We start from the raw sequence: 24,420 nt of genomic DNA, 5'->3' as shown, positions 1-24,420 counted from the left end.
TGTACCACAAATGCAAAATGCTAGTGTAGGCAAGTCAAAATGGGCCACTTTTTTGGCCAATGCGGGCCAGATTGACGAGTTACTTCACTATGCAGATAGTTGTTGTGACCATTGTTTCAGAATAAATATTCTTTAAATATCATGATTTGCTTACATTCTAACATAAAACACCCCCTTGGGTACTATTCAAACTGTGTGTGACTAAAGGAATGAATATCCATTTGCAATTACGGATTACGGAACACTTTTTCATTGGTGCCTGAGACAGTTTTATGTGGAGATATTTCAATTATCGAGGAACACTTAATATATTCAGATTAGAGTATGTATGATCTGGAGAGATCAATTAACAGTCCACTTTTAGATGCAAGGTATGCTAAGCATCTACCAGACCAGGAAATGGGAACTCTCATGGAGACCCTCTCATCTCCACTAGTCTGGACCCTCTCATCTCCACCAACTCTACCCTACTTGCCCGTTATTACTAGATACCACACACAACGGGTTAAATATCAATACATTTTATTAAAATTATTTTCTTTTTTATTTCTTTATTACCACTAATTTATCCCTCCAACCAATGCGAACTAGCCCTGGAACACTATTTCCCTAAGAAGTGCTGGTGGGCAGCCAATTTAGAGTGAAAGATAGGGAAAAGACACTGACCCTACCTCTGTACGAGGCAAAATATGTACCTATAATGAGTTAAAAAAAAGTGGAGAAAAACAAATTCTTAAAAAAGGGAGGCCAAATTGGTGAGCATGGAAGGGAATGATTATCTAATATTTAATGCTCCATTCTCATATGCTCATGAACAAATCATTTTGAAAACATCCAAAAATGGGCACCCGGTTTATGTTTGGGCATCCATTAATAGGGGTTGACTGGTTTCAGTGCAATTTCAATTTCTTTTGCCACTTTCTTCAGGACCACACAACACTTTTAATTTCAGCCCTCCTAATTATTATAGTTCCCCTCTTTTTTGACTCAATGCCTAAAAGAACAGGAACAATAGACACATAATCCACTATTTATTAATTTGCAAGTAATATTGATTGTTGCTAAAGTTTTAATGTCTGATGTTAATTATTAGCAGAATGACTGCTATAACACAAAAACACAAAATAAGGGGCTCCCCTTTCGGTGTTCTGATTGTCACCTGTTTATTTTGGGCAGCGGCACATTTGATCATCAGCACACTGAGTGTTATCGTACCGATCCATGTCCTTACTCAGTCGTAGAAGAACACATCAAATGCGGAATCTAGATACCAACATTCTTTGTCTCTTGCTGTGACTAGAGGAACCCATGGGAGGTGCATAGCCTTGCTCCAGACACAGCCTGTGAGTGCCCAATTTCACTCAGACAGCCCAGGTGAGTGTTGTTAGCACAGGGACCCTCCCGGGCCTTGTTTCCATATATTTTTTAAGTTTGTTGGGTCACCCAGCACCCACGTGCAGTGAATCTTCCCCGTGTGCCCCGAATCCACATCCCGCCTCTGAGCCCGCCCCCTCACCCCTGATTGGCTGTTGCACTCTCGGTGGCTAGCCTTGCTCCCGACACAGCCTGCGAGTGCCCAATTTCACCCAGGCAGCCCAGGTGAGTGTGGTTAGCACAAGGACCCTCCCGGGCCTTGTTTCCATATATTGTTAAAGTTTGTTGGGTCCCCCAGCGCCCACGTGCAGTGCATCTTCCCCGTCTGCCCCGAATCCACATCCCGTCTCTGAGCCCGCCCCCTCGTCCCTGATTGGCTGTTGCACTCTCAGTGCCTAGCCTTGCTCCGACACAGCCTGCGAGCACCCAATTTCACCCAGGCAGCCCAGGTGAGTGTGGTTAGCACAAGGACCCTCCCGGGCCTTGTTTCCATATATTTTTTAAGTGCAGTCCTGCGGCTAAGTGCCCTAAGGCCAAGGGAGGCTCCAACAGAGGTGCCTCCAAGAAGTGTCAGCAGGGGAAGCCAGTGGCCAGCCATCAACCATCAACTACAAGGACCAGTAAGGTAGGAGTGGATCTACACAATCTAAAAACTAAAAACAACAGACCATATATAAAGCACAATTTAACTGTTGAGGAGAACAAAGCTCTCACAGAACGGGCCTCAAATGAGGCCATAGTGATCAAACCAGCAGATAAGGGTGGGGGAATAGCCGTGATGACTAATACCCAATATTTGGAGATGGTAAATAATTTACTAGCAGACTCAGTGAGTTACAAAAAACTGAAAAGGGATCCAACGAAAGGTATTAAAGTGGAGATTGACCAAGTAGTCAAATATGCATTTGACCGCAACTGGGTGACGGAGAATGAATATGATTTTTTGACAACCAGTCAGGGGCGTACTCCTACTTTATATGTGCTACCTAAGGTTCATAAAAACATCACCAACCCACCCGGGTCGACCAATAGTCTCGGGTTGTGGTGCACTACTCGAACCATTGTGTAAATTCATTGATCCTTTTTTAAACCACTTAGTATCCAAACAAGGACTTACTTACGGGAAACAATGAATACAATTTGAATCTTTGAACATCTTGAATTTGATCCCACCAAACATATTCTAGTAATGATGGATATAACTTCTCTACATACCAGCATTCCTCAAACACAAGCCCTAGACTGTATGTTGGAACATCTAACAGAATCAAACACACAACAGAGGGTTCCAATCAATTTCATCATGGAATTGATGGAATTAGCATTATGCAATAACTATTTTGAGTTTAATGGAACCTTCTTTTTACAGACTAAAGGCATCGCGATGGGTGCCCATACAAACAAAGAAAGAGGGGGGGGATTTGCCCCATGAGCAGAAAAGGAGGGGACAAAAGACCAAAATAACACCGTAGATCCCTTACTGCTATGTATCAAAATCAACATGATTAAATTGTTCAAAAAAGTACCAAACTCTGGTATCATGCATTTTTATGAAATTCTCTGAAAACAAAAAGGGCAAATTTCTAGAAAGTTATTTGAAAAGTTTATTATTTAGACAAAGAAAATCCTGATGAGCATAAAGGTTGTAATAACAAAGAAGTATAACAGAAATTGTTAAAACACTCACAGTTTACGTGTAGGTGTCAAAAAAATATTTCAAGAAAAATCAAGGTTGACATCATCACAACAACGTTTCGGCTGAAATGCCGCCTGTCTGGCCATAGTTTCTTTACATAGTTGAAAGTTGCCTTCCTCAGGGCGAAAGAACCTCACAACAGTTTAACCCTGTGGGGAAGCAGACATGAAAGAAAATGAAATTAAATTTAAAAGCATAATGGGAGCGAACTCCAAAATTTGAGTAAAGTTGCCCTTGTTGTTTAAAAGAGAATAAATTAGGAAATAAATTACCTCAATTTTGTAGGCTGTGGATAAGTTAGAAAAACAGGCGTGAAAACTGGCTCAGGGGCCCACAACAGTAATGCCTGAAGAGCGGAACCAACAGGGCCCTTGGTGTAACTGCATCGAGTTAGGACTCACATTGGAAAAAAACAACAACTGAAATGGAAGGGGGAACTTATCAGAATAAAAGTGAAGAAAAGTACAAATAGAGGTTATCCAAATGGGGAGAGGAGTGTAGAGGTATGTACTCACATGTGGATTAAATCCTGTAACTAGATAGCATGCACAGTTGAAAGGTGCAGTCTGTGGAGTATATAGTGCGGAGAGCACATGCGTCGGGTAGCCTAGTGTGGTCCCATATCACTGGCATAGAAGGTGTACAGCCTCTGAAAAATAGAAAATGATGAATAGTGTTAGAAGAATGGACAGATATATACTGTAAACACTAAACTGTGTTTAAGAAAGAACCCACGAGAAATCGTGTTAGAAGAATGGACGGATATATACAGTAAACACTAAACTGTGTTTAAGAAAGAACCCACGAAAAAATCGCGTCTTACCTATAACGACTTGACCAAAGTATAATGCAGATGTACGAGGGGAACAGCCTTTCTTGAAACCCTCTCGCAACACTCTGCAAAGCGAGCACGAATGTTCATATAGCCTAAAGAGGGCAGGAGGCCTAACTCGCCATTTCATTGGGCCTAAAAACAAGATGTGTGGATAGGCTGAGAGCTGCCCCACCTGCATGTCACTCACTTGGGTGGATACAAAAGGGCGCCATGACAGCGGCCTCTGTAACGTCAACTAAGAGAAGCTGCCGCGCCGGAAAGCAGACAGAAGCCTGCGGAGAAGCGTCCGGCTGGGGAGCAGAACACATGCTGCTGGAAGGAGGCAGCCGCCCGCAAGGCAAAACCCAGGTGTGGGATGGAAGCCAAAACATGTTAAATTGGACTGAAATCCTCATTAAGTCCATTAATGTGAGTGGATAAACGATGGATCCATCGAGCCTCCTTCTGTAGGAGGCAGTGGGTTATGTTGGGCGTATTTTTGACCACATCCAGAATCCACCATAATATGTCATTAGCAGAGTGCTGTAGCTCAATGTAGTGACTTACTAGGGGTGCGGTAAGTGTTTTACACCTGATTCTAGATCGATGTTCTGATATTCTAATATGTACCGGTCGTGAAGTTTGACCAACATACCGAAGGCCACACGGGCATTGGATGCAGTATACCACATGTGCGGTTTTGCAGTTTGTCATAGTGGTAAATGTCCATGTTTTTGGCCCAATTTTGAACTCCTTCATTTTCCTGGTGAATTGACAGACAGAGCAAGATCCACAAGGGAAATGCCCTGTGGTGGTCCTCAGGTCCCACAGACCTATTCTGGGGGCGGCTTTCTTAAGGGAAGAGTGCACAAGTTTGTCACGAATATTGCTGCCCCTCTTGAAAGCAAAGCGGGGAGGAGGTGTGTCTGGCAGATTTATTTTGACAATGGGCCAGTATTTCGAGATGAGTTTTTTAATCTCGAAGGTCTGAGGCCCATGGGTCAATACACATGTCATCTGTGAATTGTTCTTATCCAGTACTGAATTGGAATTTTGTTTGGGCGTGAGCAAATTGTCACGGTCAGTAAACCGAGCCCTTTTGTACGCTTGTGTGATCAATCGTTTAGGATAACCTCTGTCTCTAAGGCGACTACTAAGCTTATCTGCTTGTTCATAATAATCAAATAACTCGGAACAGTTTCGCCGGATCCGGAGAAACTGGCCATAGGGTAGATTATCCCTAATATGCCGAGGGTGATTGCTGGAGTAATGTAGGAGAGTATTACGGGCTGTGGTTTTACGGAAAAGCGAACACTTCAATTTTCCAAAATCATCTTTAATTATTAAGTCTAGAAAAGGGATCTGAATATTGCTAGACTCCATGGTGAACTTGATATTAGGATCAACGTTATTCAACCAATCAAAGAAGAGTATTAGCTCGGCTTTAGTGCCTGTCCAAATAAATATGATGTCATCGATATATCTCTTCCATTTGGTTATAGAATAGCGGAAGGGATTGGTGGAAGATAGAATGTGACGAGTTTCAAATTTGAACATAAAGAGAATCGCTAGGCTCGGCGCAAAAGCAGCCCCCATGGCCGTACCTTTTACTTGTAAGAAAAACTGGCCATTAAATTCAAAATAATTTTTGTTGAGAGCTATGGCCATAAGTTCCAAGATGAAGTTATGTGGAACGCGATCCTGAGAATCATATTCCAGGAGAACTTCTCGCATGCATTCTATCGCTTGATCTTGTGGAATGCTAGTATAGAGGGATTGAATGTCCATTGTCACCAGTAATTGAGTAGTGTTGTCAAATTCAAGATTTTCAAAGATAGTAATAGTATCTCTGAGGTATGTCTCAGTTTTTACGCTAATAGGTTTCAGAAATACGTCAATAAATTTGCACAGTGGTTCTAAAATCGAACCACAGCCTGACACTATTGGTCTTCCGGGTGGGTTTTCCTGATTTTTATGTATCTTAGGTAAAGAATACATAGTCGGAATACGACTTTGACTGGTAATAACGTTGATCCTAATATCAAGTTCACCATGGAGTCTAGCAATATTCAGATCCCTTTTCTAGACTTAATAATTAAAGATGATTTTGGAAAATTGAAGTGTTCGTTTTTCCGTAAAACCACAGCCCGTAATACTCTCCTACATTACTCCAGCAATCACCCTCGGCATATTAGGGATAATCTACCCTATGGCCAGTTTCTCCGGATCCGGCGAAACTGTTCCTAGTTATTTGATTATTATGAACAAGCAGATAAGCTTAGTAGTCGCCTTAGAGACAGAGGTTATCCTAAACGATTGATCACACAAGCGTACAAAAGGGCTCGGTTTACTGACCGTGACAATTTGCTCACGCCCAAACAAAATTCCAATTCAGTACTGGATAAGAACAATTCACAGATGACATGTGTATTGACCCATGTATTGACTTCACGACCGGTACATATTAGAATATCAGAACATCGATCTAGAATCAGGTGTAAAACACTTACCGCACCCCTAGAAAGTCACTACATTGAGCTACAGCACTCTGCTAATGACATATTATGGTGGATTCTGGATGTGGTCAAAAATACGCCCAACATAACCCACTGCCTCCTACAGAAGGAGGCTCGATGGATCCATCGTTTATCCACTCACATTAATGGACTTAATGAGGATTTCAGTCCAATTTAACATGTTTTGGCTTCCATCCCACACCTGGGTTTTGCCTTGCGGGCGGCTGCCTCCTTCCAGCAGCATGTGTTCTGCTCCCCAGCCGGACGCTTCTCCGCAGGCTTCTGTCTGCTTTCCGGCGCGGCAGCTTCTCTTAGTTGACGTTACAGAGGCCGCTGTCATGGCGCCCTTTTGTATCCACCCAAGTGAGTGACATGCAGGTGGGGCAGCTCTCAGCCTATCCACACATCTTGTTTTTAGGCCCAATGAAATGGCGAGTTAGGCCTCCTGCCCTCTTTAGGCTATATGAACATTCGTGCTCGCTTTGCAGAGTGTTGCGAGAGGGTTTCAAGAAAGGCTGTTCCCCTCGTACATCTGCATTATACTTTGGTCAAGTCGTTATAGGTAAGACGCGATTTTTTCGTGGGTTCTTTCTTAAACACAGTTTAGTGTTTACTGTATATATCCGTCCATTCTTCTAACACGATTTCTCGTGGGTTCTTTCTTAAACACAGTTTAGTGTTTACAGTATATATCTGTCCATTCTTCTAACACTATTCATCATTTTCTATTTTTCAGAGGCTGTACACCTTCTATGCCAGTGATATGGGACCACACTAGGCTACCCGACGCATGTGCTCTCCGCACTATATACTCCACAGACTGCACCTTTCAACTGTGCATGCTATCTAGTTACAGGATTTAATCCACATGTGAGTACATACCTCTACACTCCTCTCCCCATTTGGATAACCTCTATTTGTACTTTTCTTCACTTTTATTCTGATAAGTTCCCCCTTCCATTTCAGTTGTTGTTTTTTTCCAATGTGAGTCCTAACTCGATGCAGTTACACCAAGGGCCCTGTTAGTTCCGCTCTTCAGGCATTACTGTTGTGGGCCCCTGAGCCCGTTTTCACGCCTGTTTTTCTAACTTATCCACAGCCTACAAAATTGAGGTAATTTATTTCCTAATTTATTCTCTTTTAAACAACAAGGGCAACTTTACTCAAATTTTGGAGTTCGCTCCCATTATGCTTTTAAATTTAATTTCATTTTCTTTCATGTCTGCTTCCCCACAGGGTTAAACTGTTGTGAGGTTCTTTCGCCCTGAGGAAGGCAACTTTCAACTATGTAAAGAAACTATGGCCAGACAGGCGGCATTTCAGCCGAAACGTTGTTGTGATGATGTCAACCTTGATTTTTCTTGAAATATTTTTTTGACACCTACACGTAAACTGTGAGTGTTTTAACAATTTCTGTTATACTTCTTTGTTATTACAACCTTTATGCTCATCAGGATTTTCTTTGTCTAAATAATAAACTTTTCAAATAACTTTCTAGAAATGTGCCCTTTTTGTTTTCAGAGAATTTCATAAAAATGCATGATACCAGAGTTTGGTACTTTTTTGAACAATTTAATCATGTTGATTTTGATACATAGCAGCAAGGGATCTACGGTGTTATTATCGCGATGGGTGCCGCCTTTGCGCCAGGTTTGGCTATTTCATTTATGGCTAAATTTGAAACTGAACACATTCTGTGTGAATCCAATCCTTTCTACAAATCTATTTTGAATTGGAAGCGCTATACAGATGACATTATTTTCATGTGGGAAGGACCGGAAAATTAATTCCTGGAGTTCTTTTCCTGGCTCAACCGGATTGATACTAACATCCAATTTACACTTGAACATTCTAAGAATCAAGTCATCTTCTTGGATCTCATCATCAAGCATCAAGATGGTGAGCTCAAATGTTTTCTACACTGCAAAACTAGTGCTAGGAACACATTGCTGTACTACACGAGTGATCACCCCCGGCATCTTAAGGACAATCTTCTGTACGGGCAATATTTACGAATTAGGAGAAACTGCACTGACACTCATGATTTCAATCAGCAAGCAGAGGAGTTAGATACCAGACTAAAAGAGAGAGGTTATCCGAAAACACTCATTAAAAGGTCATGCAAGCGGGCTTGCTTTACGGACCGAGACTCTCTACTTACCATTAAAACCCAACAGTCAGGGAACAAAAAGATGACCTGTGTTCTAACACAGTCAGTTTTTCAGATTAAGAAAATTATTTTGAAACACTGGGACATTATTAAACTGGATTTACCGGAGGAGCCCCCACCTCATTTTGCCTTTAAAAGGGCTTCAAACATTCGAGACAAACTGATACACTCGAGTTTACGCAAAGATCTATCTAAAACCGGTCTATGGGATCTGCGTTCAGTTAAGGGTCATTACCCATGTGGTTCCTGAAGTGTTTGTACCTTTACCAGAAAGATGAAGGATTTCAAAATAGGGGAACGGGTATGGACCTTGTCCAACCTCAGCAACTGTAAAACCAAAAATGTTGTTTACTGCGTTGAATGTCCCTGCGGACTAAGGTACATTGGACAAACAAGCAGAGCAGCATATATTAGAATTGCGGAACACCGATTGCGCATTAGATGCAAAATGGTTACGGCACCCCTTGTCATTCATTATATGACTCTGAAACACTCACTAAATGATATGTCATGGTGGGTATTGGAAACAGTTAAAAACTCCATCAACATACACAAAAGTTTGTTGGATAAAGAGGCACAGGGGATTTTTCGATTAGGCACTCACACTCATGGACTAAATGAGGAAGTAATTCCACCTTTGTAACTTTGCAACACTCTAAGACTACATTGCCCTCTGTTGGCACCTTTAGAGGGCTCCTTTTAGTCCAGTTCCTGAAGTTTCGATTTTTGTTTTAACACATAGCCATCATCCTTGCATATATAATGATATCATTCTTGAATACATTTGTTTTCACTTCCCTTTTACTATTTATTTGTTAGCAAACATTTTTGCATTACTCTTGCAAACATTATGACAGCAATTTTCAAATGCTTTCAGCATTCCTTTAGGTTCTTACTCACTTGTCAGCATACACTTCTGCTATATTCATTAACACTCACGTCATGTACTGGATCGTGGATTTACTCTTTTTAAGTGGCTCATTACATTAATTGTTTCATGTATGGCTTTCTTTTTCCGCACCCGACGGAGGCAGCTGCCTTAGCTGTCTCCTTGGGCGGGTTTTCCTTTTCTGTTTTTTACCCCCATTCGAGCGAGCCCGCATCATTCAGGCATTGGACACTCCCCTTACAAAGGGTGTGTCACTGACACCTCTCCTGGGTTGGCCGTCCAGCGAGCAAACCAGCAGGGGGGGTGTCGGTCTCTGACCTATGCGGCTTTGTCATCTAGCAGCAATATTCAACCACTGAGCGTTGCTTCCGGGGAGGGCGTCATCACGCCTTTCCGATTATATCAACAGGAGTGACTGAAACACACTTCTGCTGCCAGACCTCCGCGTGCGCTCGCAAAGATTGGCTGCAGCGTTTCATGCGCAGCTTTAACTCCTTCATTGTTGAGGGTAAGTGTATTCGTTCCGCAGATCTGTTTAAAGGTTACAAGTATGTCCTAACATCCATTGGACAGGCATCTATTTCAGCTTATTTACATGCACTTGTAATGCTGGATTTACGAGTACTACAAGCTTCAACGGAAAGGGCTTATCTTGCGTATTTTGGCAGATTCCTAGCTTGTTTGTATGCACTCGTGAAACTGTATTTCATTCATTACAAGTACTATCAGCTCTAATTGAAAGGGCTTCTTTTGTGTTTTTTTCGGCAGGTTTTCATTACTGCCAATGGAACTAGCCAGTGTTTACCTATGGGGAATCTCTAATTTGCAAAAGAACTAAGCAATTCTGGGCATCCATTTTCCAGCGAAGATTTAAAAGTTTCGCTAAAGTAAGCATTTCTTCTTTATGTTTCATAAGGTGGTTGCCCTGGTAATGCACCACATTGAAAAACCTCCTCTCTTTCATGTTTTTTTTAATCAGCAGATATTACCCTCTCTAGATGGATCTGGCACCTAATGCTTCAGGATTTCATCTTTTTCCAGAGCTGAAGGCAATGTCTTTACCCAGGTAAACACAGGCCTGCGAATATCCTCATACTTTGTATTGGCGAATTATTAAACTCCAGGTAATATTATAACAATTTGATCTATAGGTTTTTGATTTGAGTGCGTGTCTCTGGTCCTCGACTAGATACTGTTGCCCATGCTTGACACCGAGGTGACTCTGACGTCTCGAAACCCTATCTTGAAGAATTCCCCCCACATTCATTTGGGTAAGGTTCCTCTTCAAGGTAGAACTACTGAGTAGTCTTTATTAAATAAAACATTTTTAAGTAGCAAGTGTTTAGACAACTTGGCAACCTGAGATTTTCATTAGAGAATCATACAGCAAGCTATATCCTATTTTTATTCATACATTATTTTGATCTTTTATGTTTTGTCTGCTTCCCTGCAGGGATTATCATTACTTACTCTGCCCCAAGGAAGGCGTTTCTTTAACATCAGTGGCCTTACAGGTGGCCCGCCGAAACGTAAATGTGGTCTTTTTCTGTTGGAACATTAACTTCATTTCCAACATCATTTCTTTGAGACCCTTTCTTTTCAACTTGAATATTGTAAAAAGTTGACGTTGGCAGACCTGTACAAGTGAATTTACACTTTTGCATAAATAAATTGAATTGAATTGTTTTTTCTTTTTATATATATTTTTTGTTCTCATTTAAATGTTAAACTATGGCAAATTTGTCAATGTGGCAGACCTGTACAAGTGAATTTACACTTTTGCATAAATAAATTGAATTGAATTATTTTTTCTTTTTATATATATTTTTTGTTCTCATTTAAATGTTAAACTATGGCAAATTTGTCAATGTACACCCTGGTTTATATGTATTGAACATCTCATTGATGTGTTTTTTCGAATATTTGTTCTCCAAAGAAAATGAATCTTGGTGCTTCCATTCATTTGTTAAATGCACCCTAATTTTCACTGTAAATTTTATGTCAGCTTGATATCACAATGTTCTTTTCTTGTTTTTGTGAAATAAACTTTTTGAAAATGTCTTTTTAATTTGGCTTTATATTGTGTTAGATTTCTCTCTGATTATCTCAGGTTGCTTCAAGGAAGAATAATTAGGATATCTTTCTTTGGATACCATGTAAATTAGGATTACAGTCTATTAATTTATTTTTTACAGCGTTGGAATTTCTTTGTGTGACCCAGTAAGGTTGGAGTGGCCTGGGTCAGGAGTAGAGCAACTACTCTACCTTAGATTCCGATCCACTTACCAAACCCATCGCAAACAAGGTGACTACTCCCCACTGCATCTCTCTCTCCCTCACCCTCAAATTTAATCATTATTTAATACTGTACCAATCTGACTGGCTAGGCACAGACCCCCCTTCCTCTGTATAGACCTATACAGGTCTCTCAAATCTAGTTGAGTTTTGTGTCCAGATTGCATTGTATGATATTTAGATTGCATTGATAGGCCTCTCTCCCACTATACAGGTCTCTCAAGCGTAGCAGGGGTTCTGTCTCCAAATCGCATTGTGTGATACTCAGATTGCATTGATAGGCCTGTCTGCCAAATCTAGCAGGGCTTCTATGTCCAGATTGCATTAAGTAATATCTAGAATGCATCGATAGGCCTCTCTCCCACTATACAGGTCTCTCAAATCTAGTTGAGTTTTGTGTCCAGATTGCATTGTATGATGTTTGGATTGCATTGATAGGCCTCTGTCCCTCTATACAGGTCTATCAAATTTAGCAGGGTTCTGTCTCCAAATGGCACTGTATGATATTTAGATTACATTGATAGGCCTCTCTCCCACTATACAGGTCTCTCAAATTTAGCAGGGGTTCTGTGTCCAATTTTCATTGTATGATATCTAGAATGCATTGATAGGCCTCTCTCCCACTAAACAGGTCTCTCAAATCTAGTAGGGTTTTGTGTCCAGATTACATTGCATGCTCCCGGCTGTGCACAAGTGAGGCCCCCCTTCTAGCCCCTCGCTTTTTGGTGTGTTCTTCCCATATAATTGTGCAATAAAGCACTCTGGTGCTTCCTTCGTGCCCGTGTCCCTTCCTTGTTTCTCGCCGCCTCCGTCCCACCCACCCATAGCCCCTGATTGGCTACCCGACAGCCACACTCCAGCTGGGACTTAGTCCCGCCGCAAGCCGCCTCTGCACGCCACTTTTGCTCCCGGCTGCGCACAGGTGAGGCCTCCCATCTAGCCCCTCGCTTTGTGATTTTGCCCACAGGCCCGCTTCCCTCCCCTGCTTGCCACTTCCCTCCCAGCTCCCCCTTCCTGGACCCCAGCCCCCCTGCCTCCCATCTCGCCCCCGAGCCCTGACTGGAGCTTTGCTCCATGTGACACCTAGATTTGGTCCAGAAGCACGGTGAGTTCCGTGCCCTCATACAACCGTGCTTCAGCAACATCTGTGTTGGCCCTGAGGCCCCTTCCTAAACCGCAGTAGTCCTTCCCCACCCGCACCCCCTTCCTGTTTTCCCTACCGTCTCGCCCCGCGACCCATCCCAGAGGCAGGTAAGTGCGGCCGCTTCCAGAGAGCCTCCTGGGCCCATAGCATCTACTTTCTGTGCCCATTCCAGCGCCCCAGCGCCGTTGCTGCCCGCTGACCCTCTCCCCCACCCCCTGCTTCCCTCACTGGGAAGCCTTCTTCACTGGTCTTCCCAGTGCAGCCCTCTGCCCGGTAGCCCCTGCGGCTAAAGGCCCCAACGCCAAGGGCGGCCCCAACAAAGGAGGATCCAGGGAGTGTCGGCAGGAGTCCACAGGGGAAGGCATGTGCCAGCGGTCAACCATCAACTACAAGGACCAGTAAGGTAAGAGTGGCCTGGGTTAGGAGTAGATCAACTACTCTACCGTATAATCCTAGCCAATTAAACCGATATAAAACAGTTCCAAAATTCATCAGAGTTTCTGTTCCCAAATTGTATTACAAGATATTCAGATTGCATTGATAGGCCTCGCCTCCACTAGACAGGTCTCCAAAATGTATCAGGATTTCTGTTCCCAAATTGTATTATATGATATTCAGATCGCATTGATAGGCCTCCCCCCAATAAACAGGTCTCCCAAATTTAGGAGGGTTTCCTTTCCGAAATTAAATCGTATATTGAATCGTATGACATTCCGATTGCATTGATAGGCCTCTCTCCCACTATACAGGTCTCCCAAATCTATCAGAGGTTTTGTCCACAAACTGTATTGTATGATATTCAGATTGCATTGATAGGCCTCTCTCCCAATACATAGGTCTCCGAAATTTAGCAGGGTCTCTGCTCCCAAATTGTATGGTATGATATTCAGATTGCACTTATAGGTCTCTCCCCCACTATACAGGTCCCCCAAATTGACCAGGGGTTCTGTCCCCAAACTGCATAGTATACAGGTCCCTCAAATTGATCAGGGGTTCTGTCCCCAAACTGCATAGTATGACATTCAGATCGGCGTGATAGGCCTCTCTCCCACTATACAGGTCTCCCAAACTTGGCAGGGGTTCTGAACCCAAAATTGCATTGTGTGACGTTCGGACTGCATTGGTGGGTTTCTCTCCCGCTGTGCAGGTCTCCCTGATTTAGCAGGGGTTCTGTCCCCAAAGTTGCATTGTGTGACGTTTGGATTGCGTTGTCGGACCTCTCTCCCACTATACAGGTCCCCCACAAGTTCATCATGGGTTCTGTCCCCAGGTTGTACTGCGTGGTGTTCAGATTGCATTGATGGGCCTCCCTCCCACTGTGCAGGTCTACCAAAATTACTAGGCGTTTTATCCCAAAATTGCATTGTATGACATTCAGAACGCTTTGATAGTTGTATGATTTTCAGATTACACTGGTGGGCCTCTCTCCCACTATACAGGTCTCCCAAAATTATCAGGGGTTCTATTCCGAAATTGCATTGTATGACATTCAGATTGCATTGATAGGCCTCTCTCCCACTATACAGGTCTCCCAAATTTGGCAGGGGTTCTGCTCCCAGTCTGTATTGTGTGGCATTCGAATTGCATTGGGGGCCCTCTCCCCCAGCGTGCAGGTCTCCCAAATTTTTATCAGGGGCACTGTTCCCAAGCTGTATTGTATGATATTTAGATTGCATTGATAGGCATCTCTCCCACTATACAGGTCTGCCAAATGTAGCAGGGCTTCTAGCCCCAAATTGCATCTTGTGCCATTCAGATTACGTTGATAGGCCTCTCTCCCACTATACAGGTCTCCCAAACTTAACAGGGACTCTGCTCTGAAATTTTTGAATCATAAGGATTACAATACTCCTCAGGGTCCCCCCCACCACACGAGACTCTAGAACATAGTCACAATTAGTCTCAAGCACAAACGTAGCCTAACCACCTTAACATACTCCTAGTGAGGACCAGACCGTGATAGAATAGTTCGACCGCCCTCACCCCTTCCAAGAGACCTACATAGACAGCACTGAACTTTGACCTACATCCCTGACGACAGTACCCCAGCACCAAAACACCATCAGACAGCGTTCGGAGGATACACAAACCGACCCACCGGAAGAACAGATGGCACAAAAGCACCCAAGGCTACCAACACAAGACAAAATACCAACACTCCCATCACAAGACACAGCAGCCAACCACTCAACCGGCACCTCCGCACTGAGCACCAAAATTACCCAAACCAGAAAGGGACGCCGAGAAAGGGCACAAGACAAGGCCGCACTGGACACAGGCACACAAATCCAAACTACCACCAAAGCAACAACCTCAAATGGAGGAAACACAACACTAAAAACCAAAACAACCAGAACAAAATTCCAAAGGGAAAATTCCTTATATCTCACACCGTACCTCGCAACAACCCAAGAACCAGGATACCCCAATGACACAGAGACATCAAGACACACAAAGAACATCCCGAGACAACCAGGAAAAAGACGGGAACACCCAAGAAGAAGGTGGCTAGAGTCAAATGGAGGAAACAGCACCAAAAACCAAAACAACCAGAACAAAATTCCAAAGGGAAAATTCCTTATATCTCACACCGTACCTCGCAACAACCCAAGAACCAGGATACCCCAATGACACAGAGACATCAAGACACACAAAGAACATCCCGAGACAACCGGGAAAAAGACGGGAACACCCATAAAGAAGGTGGCTAGAGTCTGACCCCATCACCCCATACATCACAAGAAAAGAAGGACACCCTCAACACCCGCACCATTCTGGACATAACGACGATGAAGATCTTATAACCAACAGCCCAAACATGAACCTAACTGACCAATTCAACGAAGAAGAAGCCTTCACAGACCTTCACCTAACCAGCACAAACGGAGAAGCAACACCACCGAACAGCCAAGCTTTCAATCTAGCAGACCACTTCAATGAAGATGCAGCTTCCGCTGATCCTCATACGCCCTCCTACAATGAAGATACAGCCTTCGCTGATCCTCATCCACCCCCAATAAACGCTAACAATGATGCACCGCAACCAAACAACCACAAACCAAAACAGGGAACAACCAACAAGCAAAACCACACCAAAAAGATCCACTGCAACCTCATCAATGCAAGATCAATGTCCAAACATGCCACCGAGATATACGATCTGCTGTGCGACGGAGGGATCGACATCCTATTTGTAAGAGAAACTTGGCTAGATGACAACTACAAGATCACCCTCAACAACTGCTTTCCTGAATACTTCAAATGCGTCCAATCAAACAGAAAAACCAAGAGAGGAGGAGGGCTGGCAATCATTCACAAGGAACACCTGTATCAAACTTGAAGACCCACTAATCATCGATAAATGCAAATCCCTAATCATACGTCTAGCAGTAACACCCAAAACAAACTTGAAATTCGTACTAATATATAGACCACCAACGTATGATGCAACCTTTGTAGACTCCTTCACAGAAGCAATCACCGTCCTAGCCATCAAACACAATCACCTGATAGCCCTAGGAGACTTCAACATCTAGTTTGAAGGAGAGAGCACGACCATACAAAAATCGTTAACCAGCCAACTATCAGCAATGAACCTACAGCAACTAGTCAAAGGAGCAACCCACTCGGCAGGGCATACACTTGATGCAATCTTCGCTAACAAACTACTCCTCACCATGGCACCCCCAATTCAAATACCCTGGAGCCTCCCCTGAACATCCCCTTCGTAATAAAAATTACCACGCTAACAATCAACTAGGCAAAACAACGAAAACCATGAAAAGAAATTGGAGAACCATCAAAAACTCCAACCTGAATGAACTCCTGGAGCTAAACAAACCGCACCCAACACTCATGGAAGAAGATGACCTGGACAAAAAGGTAACCCTGCTGCATTCCTGGATTTTAACTACTATAGACAACATCACCAAAGAAAAACCCTTTGCTTCTTCTAATAAACGGCCAATGGCAAAATGGTTCACCCCACTACTTAGCACCATGAAACGAAAAAACCGAGGACTAGAACTTGATTGGAGAAAAAAGAACGACGTGGCGAACAAACTGAAATTCCTACAACACTACCGGGTTTACAAAAAGGAAATGCAAAGAGGAAACACTATGACAACCGAATCTTCGAAGCACCAAACACCCAAAAAGAGCTCTTCAAAATCATAAACGAAATCAAAAACCCTCTGGGATGCAACAACACACCAACTCCATCCACAAAACTCTGCAACGACCTTGCAGACCACTTCAAAAACAAAATCACCAACATCCAACAAACCATACAAAGCAGACCGTCTGATCTGACCACGACCCCAACCTACACCCGGGAGGAGCACCCAAACAAACTATGAAGCTTTCCAGAAATATCAGTGGAGACATTCGTCAAACTGGTGAATGAAAGCAATAACTCAGGGTCCCCCGAACACCCCTGCCCACCAGACATGCACAAATTGATCCTCAAACAAGGAACGCCCATGGAATATCACAGGAATGTCCTCAACCATTCCATCGCAAGTGGGAAAGTGCCAAAAGCCTTCAAAACTGCATACATCAGGCCACTACTCAAAGATACAGCGGGAAAGGTAGAGCACCTCTCTAACTACAAACCCATCTCCAATATCCCGTATACAGCCAAGCTGCTCGAAACGTACTTATACAAAACAACCCAAGAGTTTATAGAAGAGCATGGCCTACTAGACCATGCACAAGTTGGCTTCAGACCATTGAGAGGAACGGAATCAGCTCTACTCTCAATATGGGACGATCTAAAAATCACGCAGACTCGGACAACAGCACTGCCTCATACTCCTAGACCTATCGGCAGCATTTGACACAGTCGACCATGAAACTCTCATAACGAGATTAGAAGGACTTGGAATAACAGATATGGATCAAATCTTTCCTAACAAACAGAACGGAAACCGTATGGATGAAACCCTTCAAATCCAGCCCGAGAGATTCCACCTGTGGAGTACCACAAGGATCATCCTTCTCCCCGCTACTATTCAACATATACCTGTATCTACTGATCAGAATCATCAAAAGCCATGGCCTCACCTGCTACAACTACGCTGATGATACACAAATAATCTTCAAAATACAAGACAACCCGGATAGAAACTGAACGCTAGAAAACTGCCTCCGCGATGTATTCTTCTGGATGAATTCTAACTCCCTCAAAATCAACCCAGGCAAAACTGAAATATTGATTGTCACAAAAAATGGAGGAGAAAACCAATTCATCCCTTGGCCAAGGGAACTCGGGACAACCCCAGCACCCTCACAGATTGTAAAAAACCTGGGGGTTCTGATGGACAGTAATCGCACGCTAGAGCCACAAGTAAACGCACTCCTCATGAAATGCTTCTTCCTCCTACGAGCGGCAAAGAGAATCTTACCGTTTCTATTGTTCACCAACAAAACAACCACCATCATTGCCCTCGTCATGTCCAAAGTAGACTACGCCAATAGCCTATACCTAGGCATGCCTGAACGACTCCTAAAAAAAATACTACGCATTCAAAACGCGGCAGCCAGACTACTTCTGAAACGACCCCGAAGAGAACACACCACACCAGCGCTGAAAACACTACATTGGCTACCAATAAAACAATGAATAGAATTCAAAACAATGTGCATTACACACAGAGCAGTACACAACGAAGGTGCTGAGTTCCTAAGAGACAAATTGCACCTACATCAACCGACAAGACCGCTCAGATCAAGCATGGACATCCGCCTGGAACCGAAGCCTTACAACAAAAGGAAACTAGGAGGATCCTCCTTCTCTCACCTAGCCCCGAAAACCTGGAATGACCTTCCAAAGTACATAGGTAACACAAGAAAGCACCTATTATTCAGGAAATTACTCAAAACATGGCTCTTCACGTCATAACTAGAAAGACTGGCCACAGGGGCACCGAGATAACTAAAAACATCAATGAGCGTAGAGCGACCGCGATACACACTGATCAATCAATGGGAAAAGCCAAGTTAAATATACCACGACATACCAAAGGACCAAACGGGAGACAGTCGCAATATGATCAAAGATAGCAAACACAGCAAACTAAGACAAAGACTAGAACGAATCATCAAGAGGACCATGACCTTAACTATTACCTTCCCCAACAGCCCTAAGCACAAAACATAGAGAGGGAAAGGAAGCACTGCACCATGGGCCCCAATGCAATGGGTGAGAAACAGAATGTTTCATCACTACACACGGTTCACCAATACAAAGCAGCAAACAATGCCCCACCACAAACTACAACTAAACAACAGTCCCGAGGATGTTCACCCCACGGAAACCAAAGAACCAGTCAGGACAGAAGGATACGAATGTCTGAATACACAAGCTCACCAAGACGGATCCACTAGGACAACACATCAACACAACCCCGACCTTGTACCATTCAAAGCCTCAACCGACCAAGGTCACACTAGATCACCTGAGAATAGATATCACCCACCCGGTCCCACACCTGAAGATCAGGTTCAGACGCACCCACCAATCCAAACCACACTCAATAGGATACAGTTGGATCAGCGCAACTCCACCAAAGCGAGTCGGCCCACGAGGAACCAGCAACATCCCAACCAACAGGTATACAACACTAACGGAACCATAAGTACCTAAATCAGGATACTGATCCCACTAACCCAACCCTCAATCTTCTGCATACTTAAACCCGCACAAAACCACACAACCATTTCTCTCCCAGCAATCCGCAAGTACAAGTACCGCTAACATAACATAACATAACATAACATAACATAACAAGATCCCTACTGCTTAGGAGCCTCCTTAGGAGACTCTCATGAACTCTGCCTATAAAGAAGCATTCTTCACCTGCCAGGTGAGTTTCCTATAAAAGGAAAATGTCCGGTCCTGCCCATACTAAAAAACTGCTGCACCCTTAACATTGACACACATGCTGATTACTTTCTAGGAGAGGCTTTTTAGGTGGTGCACTGGCCAACTAATCCAACCCTTAGTCACCAGGACCCACACCCCATATACTCCACCACCTAACTCTGTGTAACCGTGTCCTAGCCCAAACCTGTCCTTGATGTTTAGAACAATTCTCAAAACTACTAAAACACTTTGTTCCTCCTAATCTCCCCACAACACCTTTTCCTAAGAAGCATCTGCCAACCAATCTGAGCTCCAACAGTTCCCCTTAACCACAATCTCATTGATCCGCTATAACGATTCCCTATTCAGCCCCGCCCAGAAATCTTTGTAAACTATTAAATGTGCCCAGAATGATCATGAAAGAGATGGTAATTCCAATGTCTATTGCAATTTAACTGAAACAAGGATTAACACTCAAATATGTTTGCAGTCTCTGGGATGCTTCCACAGGAACCTGATGCACTGAAGACTGCATTGTGTTGCGCGTTGCACAGTGAGTTGGGATTCGGGGTTAGCGACATGGAGACCATATCAGAAAGCAGTGAGGTTCTGAGGGAAAGTAGTGGGGTGAGGGGCGGACTCGTGCGGCGGGGCTGTGCAGTGTGAGCAAGGTGCAATGGGCCCCCCCCCCGAAATGGACAAGGAGGGGGGGGCCATAAGACGAACCTTGCAGAGGGCGGCATTCTCGGCTTCCTTCTGAAATGTCTGTCTTTTGTTCATGAACATTCTCTTTCCAGCTGAGGAAGTTTTCATTGCTTGTGTTAATTACATTTCGGGCGGCAGTATACGAGCAAGTTTACGCACCTGGGTTCTGGATTCTTGATTCTTATCAACATAGGCATGCGCAGTTAGCTTAAATAGAGCTTGACTTGCGGTTCCCGTCAGCCAGCCTCTTTTGTGCAGACTGCCTACACGCATGCGTGGCGTTTTGAGTGAGGAAATCTATTTCGGCTCGCAGAGTCAACCTTTTTGACCTCTATTATCCACTTGACAGAGATGAATAATTGTTTGATGGAGGTAAGCGAGCGGCTAGTTCTTCCGCTTTGTACACCTTAGTTGTGGGAATTCTGAGCACTTTTAAGAGGGGCTGCATTTTGGATGACGGTTCAGTGCTGCCATGCACATTCTTTAACAGGGCAGTCATTCGAGCATTCACGTGAATGCAGTGCATGTAATTTTAAACGTGTATAACAACACTCTTGGCCCCCTTGAGGGATAGGCAAGTCTTCTGTGGGCTCTCACAGCTTGACATCCCAAAGCAGTGTCTGCTTTCTGCTTTGGCATTTTTTGCCATTTTCTGCTAATTCATTTTTTGAACATCCACGTTAATGCTGCACATGTTGTTCTGTACTGGCATAATACTCTTGGCCTCCTTGAGGGATGGGCATGTCCGCTGAGGACCCTTACAGCACAGCTCTGTTTGTAATTTTACCAAAGCAGCGCCTGCATTCTGTCTAGGCATTTTTTGCCATTTTCTGCTATTTCATCATTATAATGGGCTTCTCAACTGGTTTGTTGTAGTGATCTACAGATGACACTGGTGTTTCGGGTTAAGCTGTGCTGCTTTCCCAACTCCCAACATCTGCAACTTGGCTTCCCCTAATTCAATAGGGTGCCTTTTCAGGTGAGCCACCATTTTTTGCTCCAGTTTCAAGCACTTGATATAGCACTTTTTGTTTTGTTTTATTTCATTTTTTGCATGTCGGTCTTACTTTAGGTTAGGATTTGTTCCTGGCTTCCCCCAGCGTGACTGACCATATCACTTCATTATGGCCACCATAGCAATTTGGCATTCATCAGGTTGGTCCAGTACTGGTCTTCTTTGGACTAACAATCATATGTTTATATATAATCTGCATTGTGCACTTATATACTTGTCGCAGATTAACCATGGTCCTGAAGGTTCCCCACCATTCTGCACGGTCTTCTTTTGGGAGTCACTAACCCTTCTCGCTCTGTCATATATAGCTGTTAGATTGGGATTCCTATTTTGCTTTATTGTTATACGGCATATATGATCCCTGAGTTGTTTCATAAAGAAAATTGGGCTGCTCTTTTGTAGTTGCCCTCTCTGTTTAGTTGTATTCAGCAGACAGTCAGCTATGACTCATATGTTCTATGCAGTAGTCTATAGCCATGTTTTTGTGTTTTACAGAATGGTAACATCCACCTCCTGAGAAAGACGTTGTGTTTACTACCACTACACGTTGAAACCGGTCGAGAGATATACCCTACAGGGATGTGATCTTTTGCACTTTTCCTTCTGATCCACCCTGACAATAGATTATTTATTAATTAATTCTATTGATTATGAATATAAAAATTATGTCTGTTTGATGGGGACCAGTCATGAATTCCTTCTCCCCACAGGTTTTTTAGCATGATTCTTTTGTCTTTTAAGCTTTTGGATGTATGTCACGGTATGTTGGGTTGGGTTTGAATGAGTGCACTATGAATGGCAAGTATGTGTGACAATGTTTTAGCCGACTTTAGGCATACGGTTGCTGCTGTTTTGCTGTATTAAAGTGATCAGTGTTTAATTATTTGTGATTGACTCACCATTGTTTAAATTGTTGGTATCACTTTCAATAAATTTTGATACACATTTTTTCAAATTGATTTGTTTCTCTGGACAATCTTTTTCTGTTGTTCTATGCAATTGTAATACTCTGGTCCAGAGGCTAGAGTTTCCCTGCCCTTTTCAGATTTTTCGTTTTGTTCATGGTCTACAGGCCTCCGAAGCATCAGATCTCCCATGGAGATGACGTAGGGAAGGCTCAGTCACACAGTTGGACATGTGGGGTATTTTGATTTTACTTAACTGAGATGCTTAATAACGATACACATACATTTTAGGCAATGCTAAAAACATGTGAAAACAGAGAGAAACACACCTCAGTGTCCTCAATGGAGAGTCATGAAGGGTCTGTCCTGTAGGTCCTGTAGGGACACAAAGTGGCTGAGCAGGCAAAGTCAGAGTAGACCAGCAAGTTCAGAGGATTGCTTACTAGACAATGGTGTATATGAAACTTAAGTTTAATTTTGGCAACATCGGCATTGATGCAACTCGCACACAAAGGTCCATTGCTCTGCAAGTGGAGGTCAAACACCCGTGCTCATGTAACTCTGGTCTGGTATCCTGGGGAGACCACACAGAGGACCCTGGATCCTGCACCCCCTCATCTAACCTGGGAAACCTAAACAAACATTATGAAGTGTGGGAACTGAAATCATTCGGCTTATCTGAACTATGTTTTGGCCACACGGGGACATTTGTATTTATAGTATTTGTAGAGCGCACTACGGCCAAACGGCATCAAGGTGCTAAAAAGCCAGGAAAACCAGTAAGAATACCTCAAGCCACCTAGAACAGATGCGTCTTCACCGTTTTGCGAAACTGGGAGTGGCCAACAATCTCCCACAGCTTCGGGGGCAGGGTATTCCATTGAGTAGGAGCCAGGAAAAGGAGCGGCCCCTGAGGTGCACTTTGCGATATTGAGGGACTCTTAGACGATTCTGTGAAGCCGAGCGTAAATACCTGGTTGGCTGATAACGAGTCAGCATGTTTTGCAGAAACTCTGAGCAATCATCATGAATCGCCTGGCAGCCAGTGTAGCTGGAACAACATGGCCTGTGAAGAATTGAGGAAGGGAGCCCCAAGTGCCAGGCACACTGCCGAATTCTGCAGAACTTGCGGTCGCTGGATTTGGAAGGCTGGTTGGCCCAGATAGATCCCGTTGTAGTAGTTCAGTAATCCCATGGTCGATGACGTGACCACCTGCACTCTGCCAGTATCCGGCAAGAAAGGAAGAATCTTCCTTAAGGCGTTAAGCTTGGACAAGCCAGCACTACAGGTAGCTGTAATCTGTGCACCTCTCGAAACTGAGGGCAGCAACTTCAGCTTAGGCTCTTAACTGGGCAGCTGGGAGTGCGGTAGTGACCTAACACATCCATCCAGAAATAAGCACTGCAGCTGGTAGCAGGGCTAGGGGTTCCGATCACCAGAACCTCTGTTTTCCACCCTCTGAGATTTAGCCAATTCTCTGCCATCCATCTCCCAATAGCAGCAAGGCAGTTTTTCGGCTTTCCCTGAGGCTGCATAGTCGGTGAGTCCAGACCAAACACTAACTGCATGTCATCAGCATAGGTGCAGAAGTGACCCCCTTACTGAGTGGTAAGGTCAGCCAGAGGCTGCAGATAAAGATTAAATACAAGCAGAGAAAGAGAGGAGCCTGGGGCACACCACAAGTGAGAACAGTAGTGGCAGATTTAAAGGGCCCCAGTGATACCGTTTGTTGTCGATCCTTTAAAAAAGACAAGAACCATAAGAGTGGGACACCCTGAATACCTGCCTCCTTCAGGCGCTGCAGGAGAATCGCATGGTCGACTGTATCAAAGAGGTCAAGGAGTATTAACACCCCGGCCTCCCTGCGTTCCTGAAGTAGCATGAAATCATCCAACAGGAAACCATGACTGATTCCGTCCCTTTAGGGGGTCTGAAGACCGACTGCAATGGATGGAAATGGAGACTTGAGGTGTTATAATCGCCTCCATCAGCTTCATGATAACAGGGAGGAGGGCGATAGGGCGAAAGTTA

The 24,420-nt window shown here is 43.8% G+C and overlaps 1 protein-coding gene and 2 long non-coding RNA genes across 5 annotated transcripts; 2 read left to right on the top strand and 1 right to left on the bottom strand.

Moving 5' to 3' along the window:
* Window positions 1-3,415: 3,415 nt before the first annotated feature.
* LOC138569006 (uncharacterized) lies at window positions 3,416-5,454 on the bottom strand. Its single transcript, XM_069646733.1, has 2 exons — window positions 3,586-5,454; window positions 3,416-3,489 (listed from the first exon to the last, which is right to left on the bottom strand). Exon 1 carries the CDS (start codon window positions 5,439-5,441, stop codon window positions 4,278-4,280), a length of 1,164 nt encoding a protein of 387 aa, XP_069502834.1. The 5' UTR covers window positions 5,442-5,454; the 3' UTR covers window positions 3,416-3,489; window positions 3,586-4,277.
* A 4,350-nt stretch (window positions 5,455-9,804) lies between these two features.
* LOC138569005 (uncharacterized) lies at window positions 9,805-11,764 on the top strand. 3 transcript variants are annotated; one of them, XR_011303053.1, is made up of 5 exons: window positions 9,805-9,967; window positions 10,228-10,346; window positions 10,439-10,525; window positions 10,611-10,730; window positions 11,655-11,764. It is a non-coding gene; the product is annotated as an uncharacterized lncRNA (long non-coding RNA). The 3 variants fall into 3 exon arrangements; XR_011303052.1 differs by lacking the exon at window positions 11,655-11,764 and adding an exon at window positions 10,913-11,519 and having other exon boundaries at window positions 9,809-9,967; window positions 10,442-10,525; XR_011303051.1 differs by lacking the exon at window positions 11,655-11,764 and adding an exon at window positions 10,913-11,519 and having other exon boundaries at window positions 9,810-9,967.
* Window positions 11,765-20,732: 8,968 nt separating this feature from the next.
* Window positions 20,733-22,470, top strand: LOC138569004 (uncharacterized). Its single transcript, XR_011303050.1, has 4 exons — window positions 20,733-20,840; window positions 21,345-21,447; window positions 21,541-21,623; window positions 21,979-22,470. It is a non-coding gene; the product is annotated as an uncharacterized lncRNA (long non-coding RNA).
* The last annotated feature ends 1,950 nt before the right edge of the window (window positions 22,471-24,420 follow it).

This window comes from Ambystoma mexicanum, chromosome 2q (genome assembly GCF_040938575.1).
Source record: "Ambystoma mexicanum isolate Mex_15411 chromosome 2q, UKY_AmexF1_1, whole genome shotgun sequence".
NCBI classification, from domain to species: Eukaryota; Metazoa; Chordata; class Amphibia; order Caudata; family Ambystomatidae; genus Ambystoma; species Ambystoma mexicanum.
Note: the sequence above shows the minus strand (reverse complement) of the source record. Positions and strands in the feature narration are given on the sequence as shown.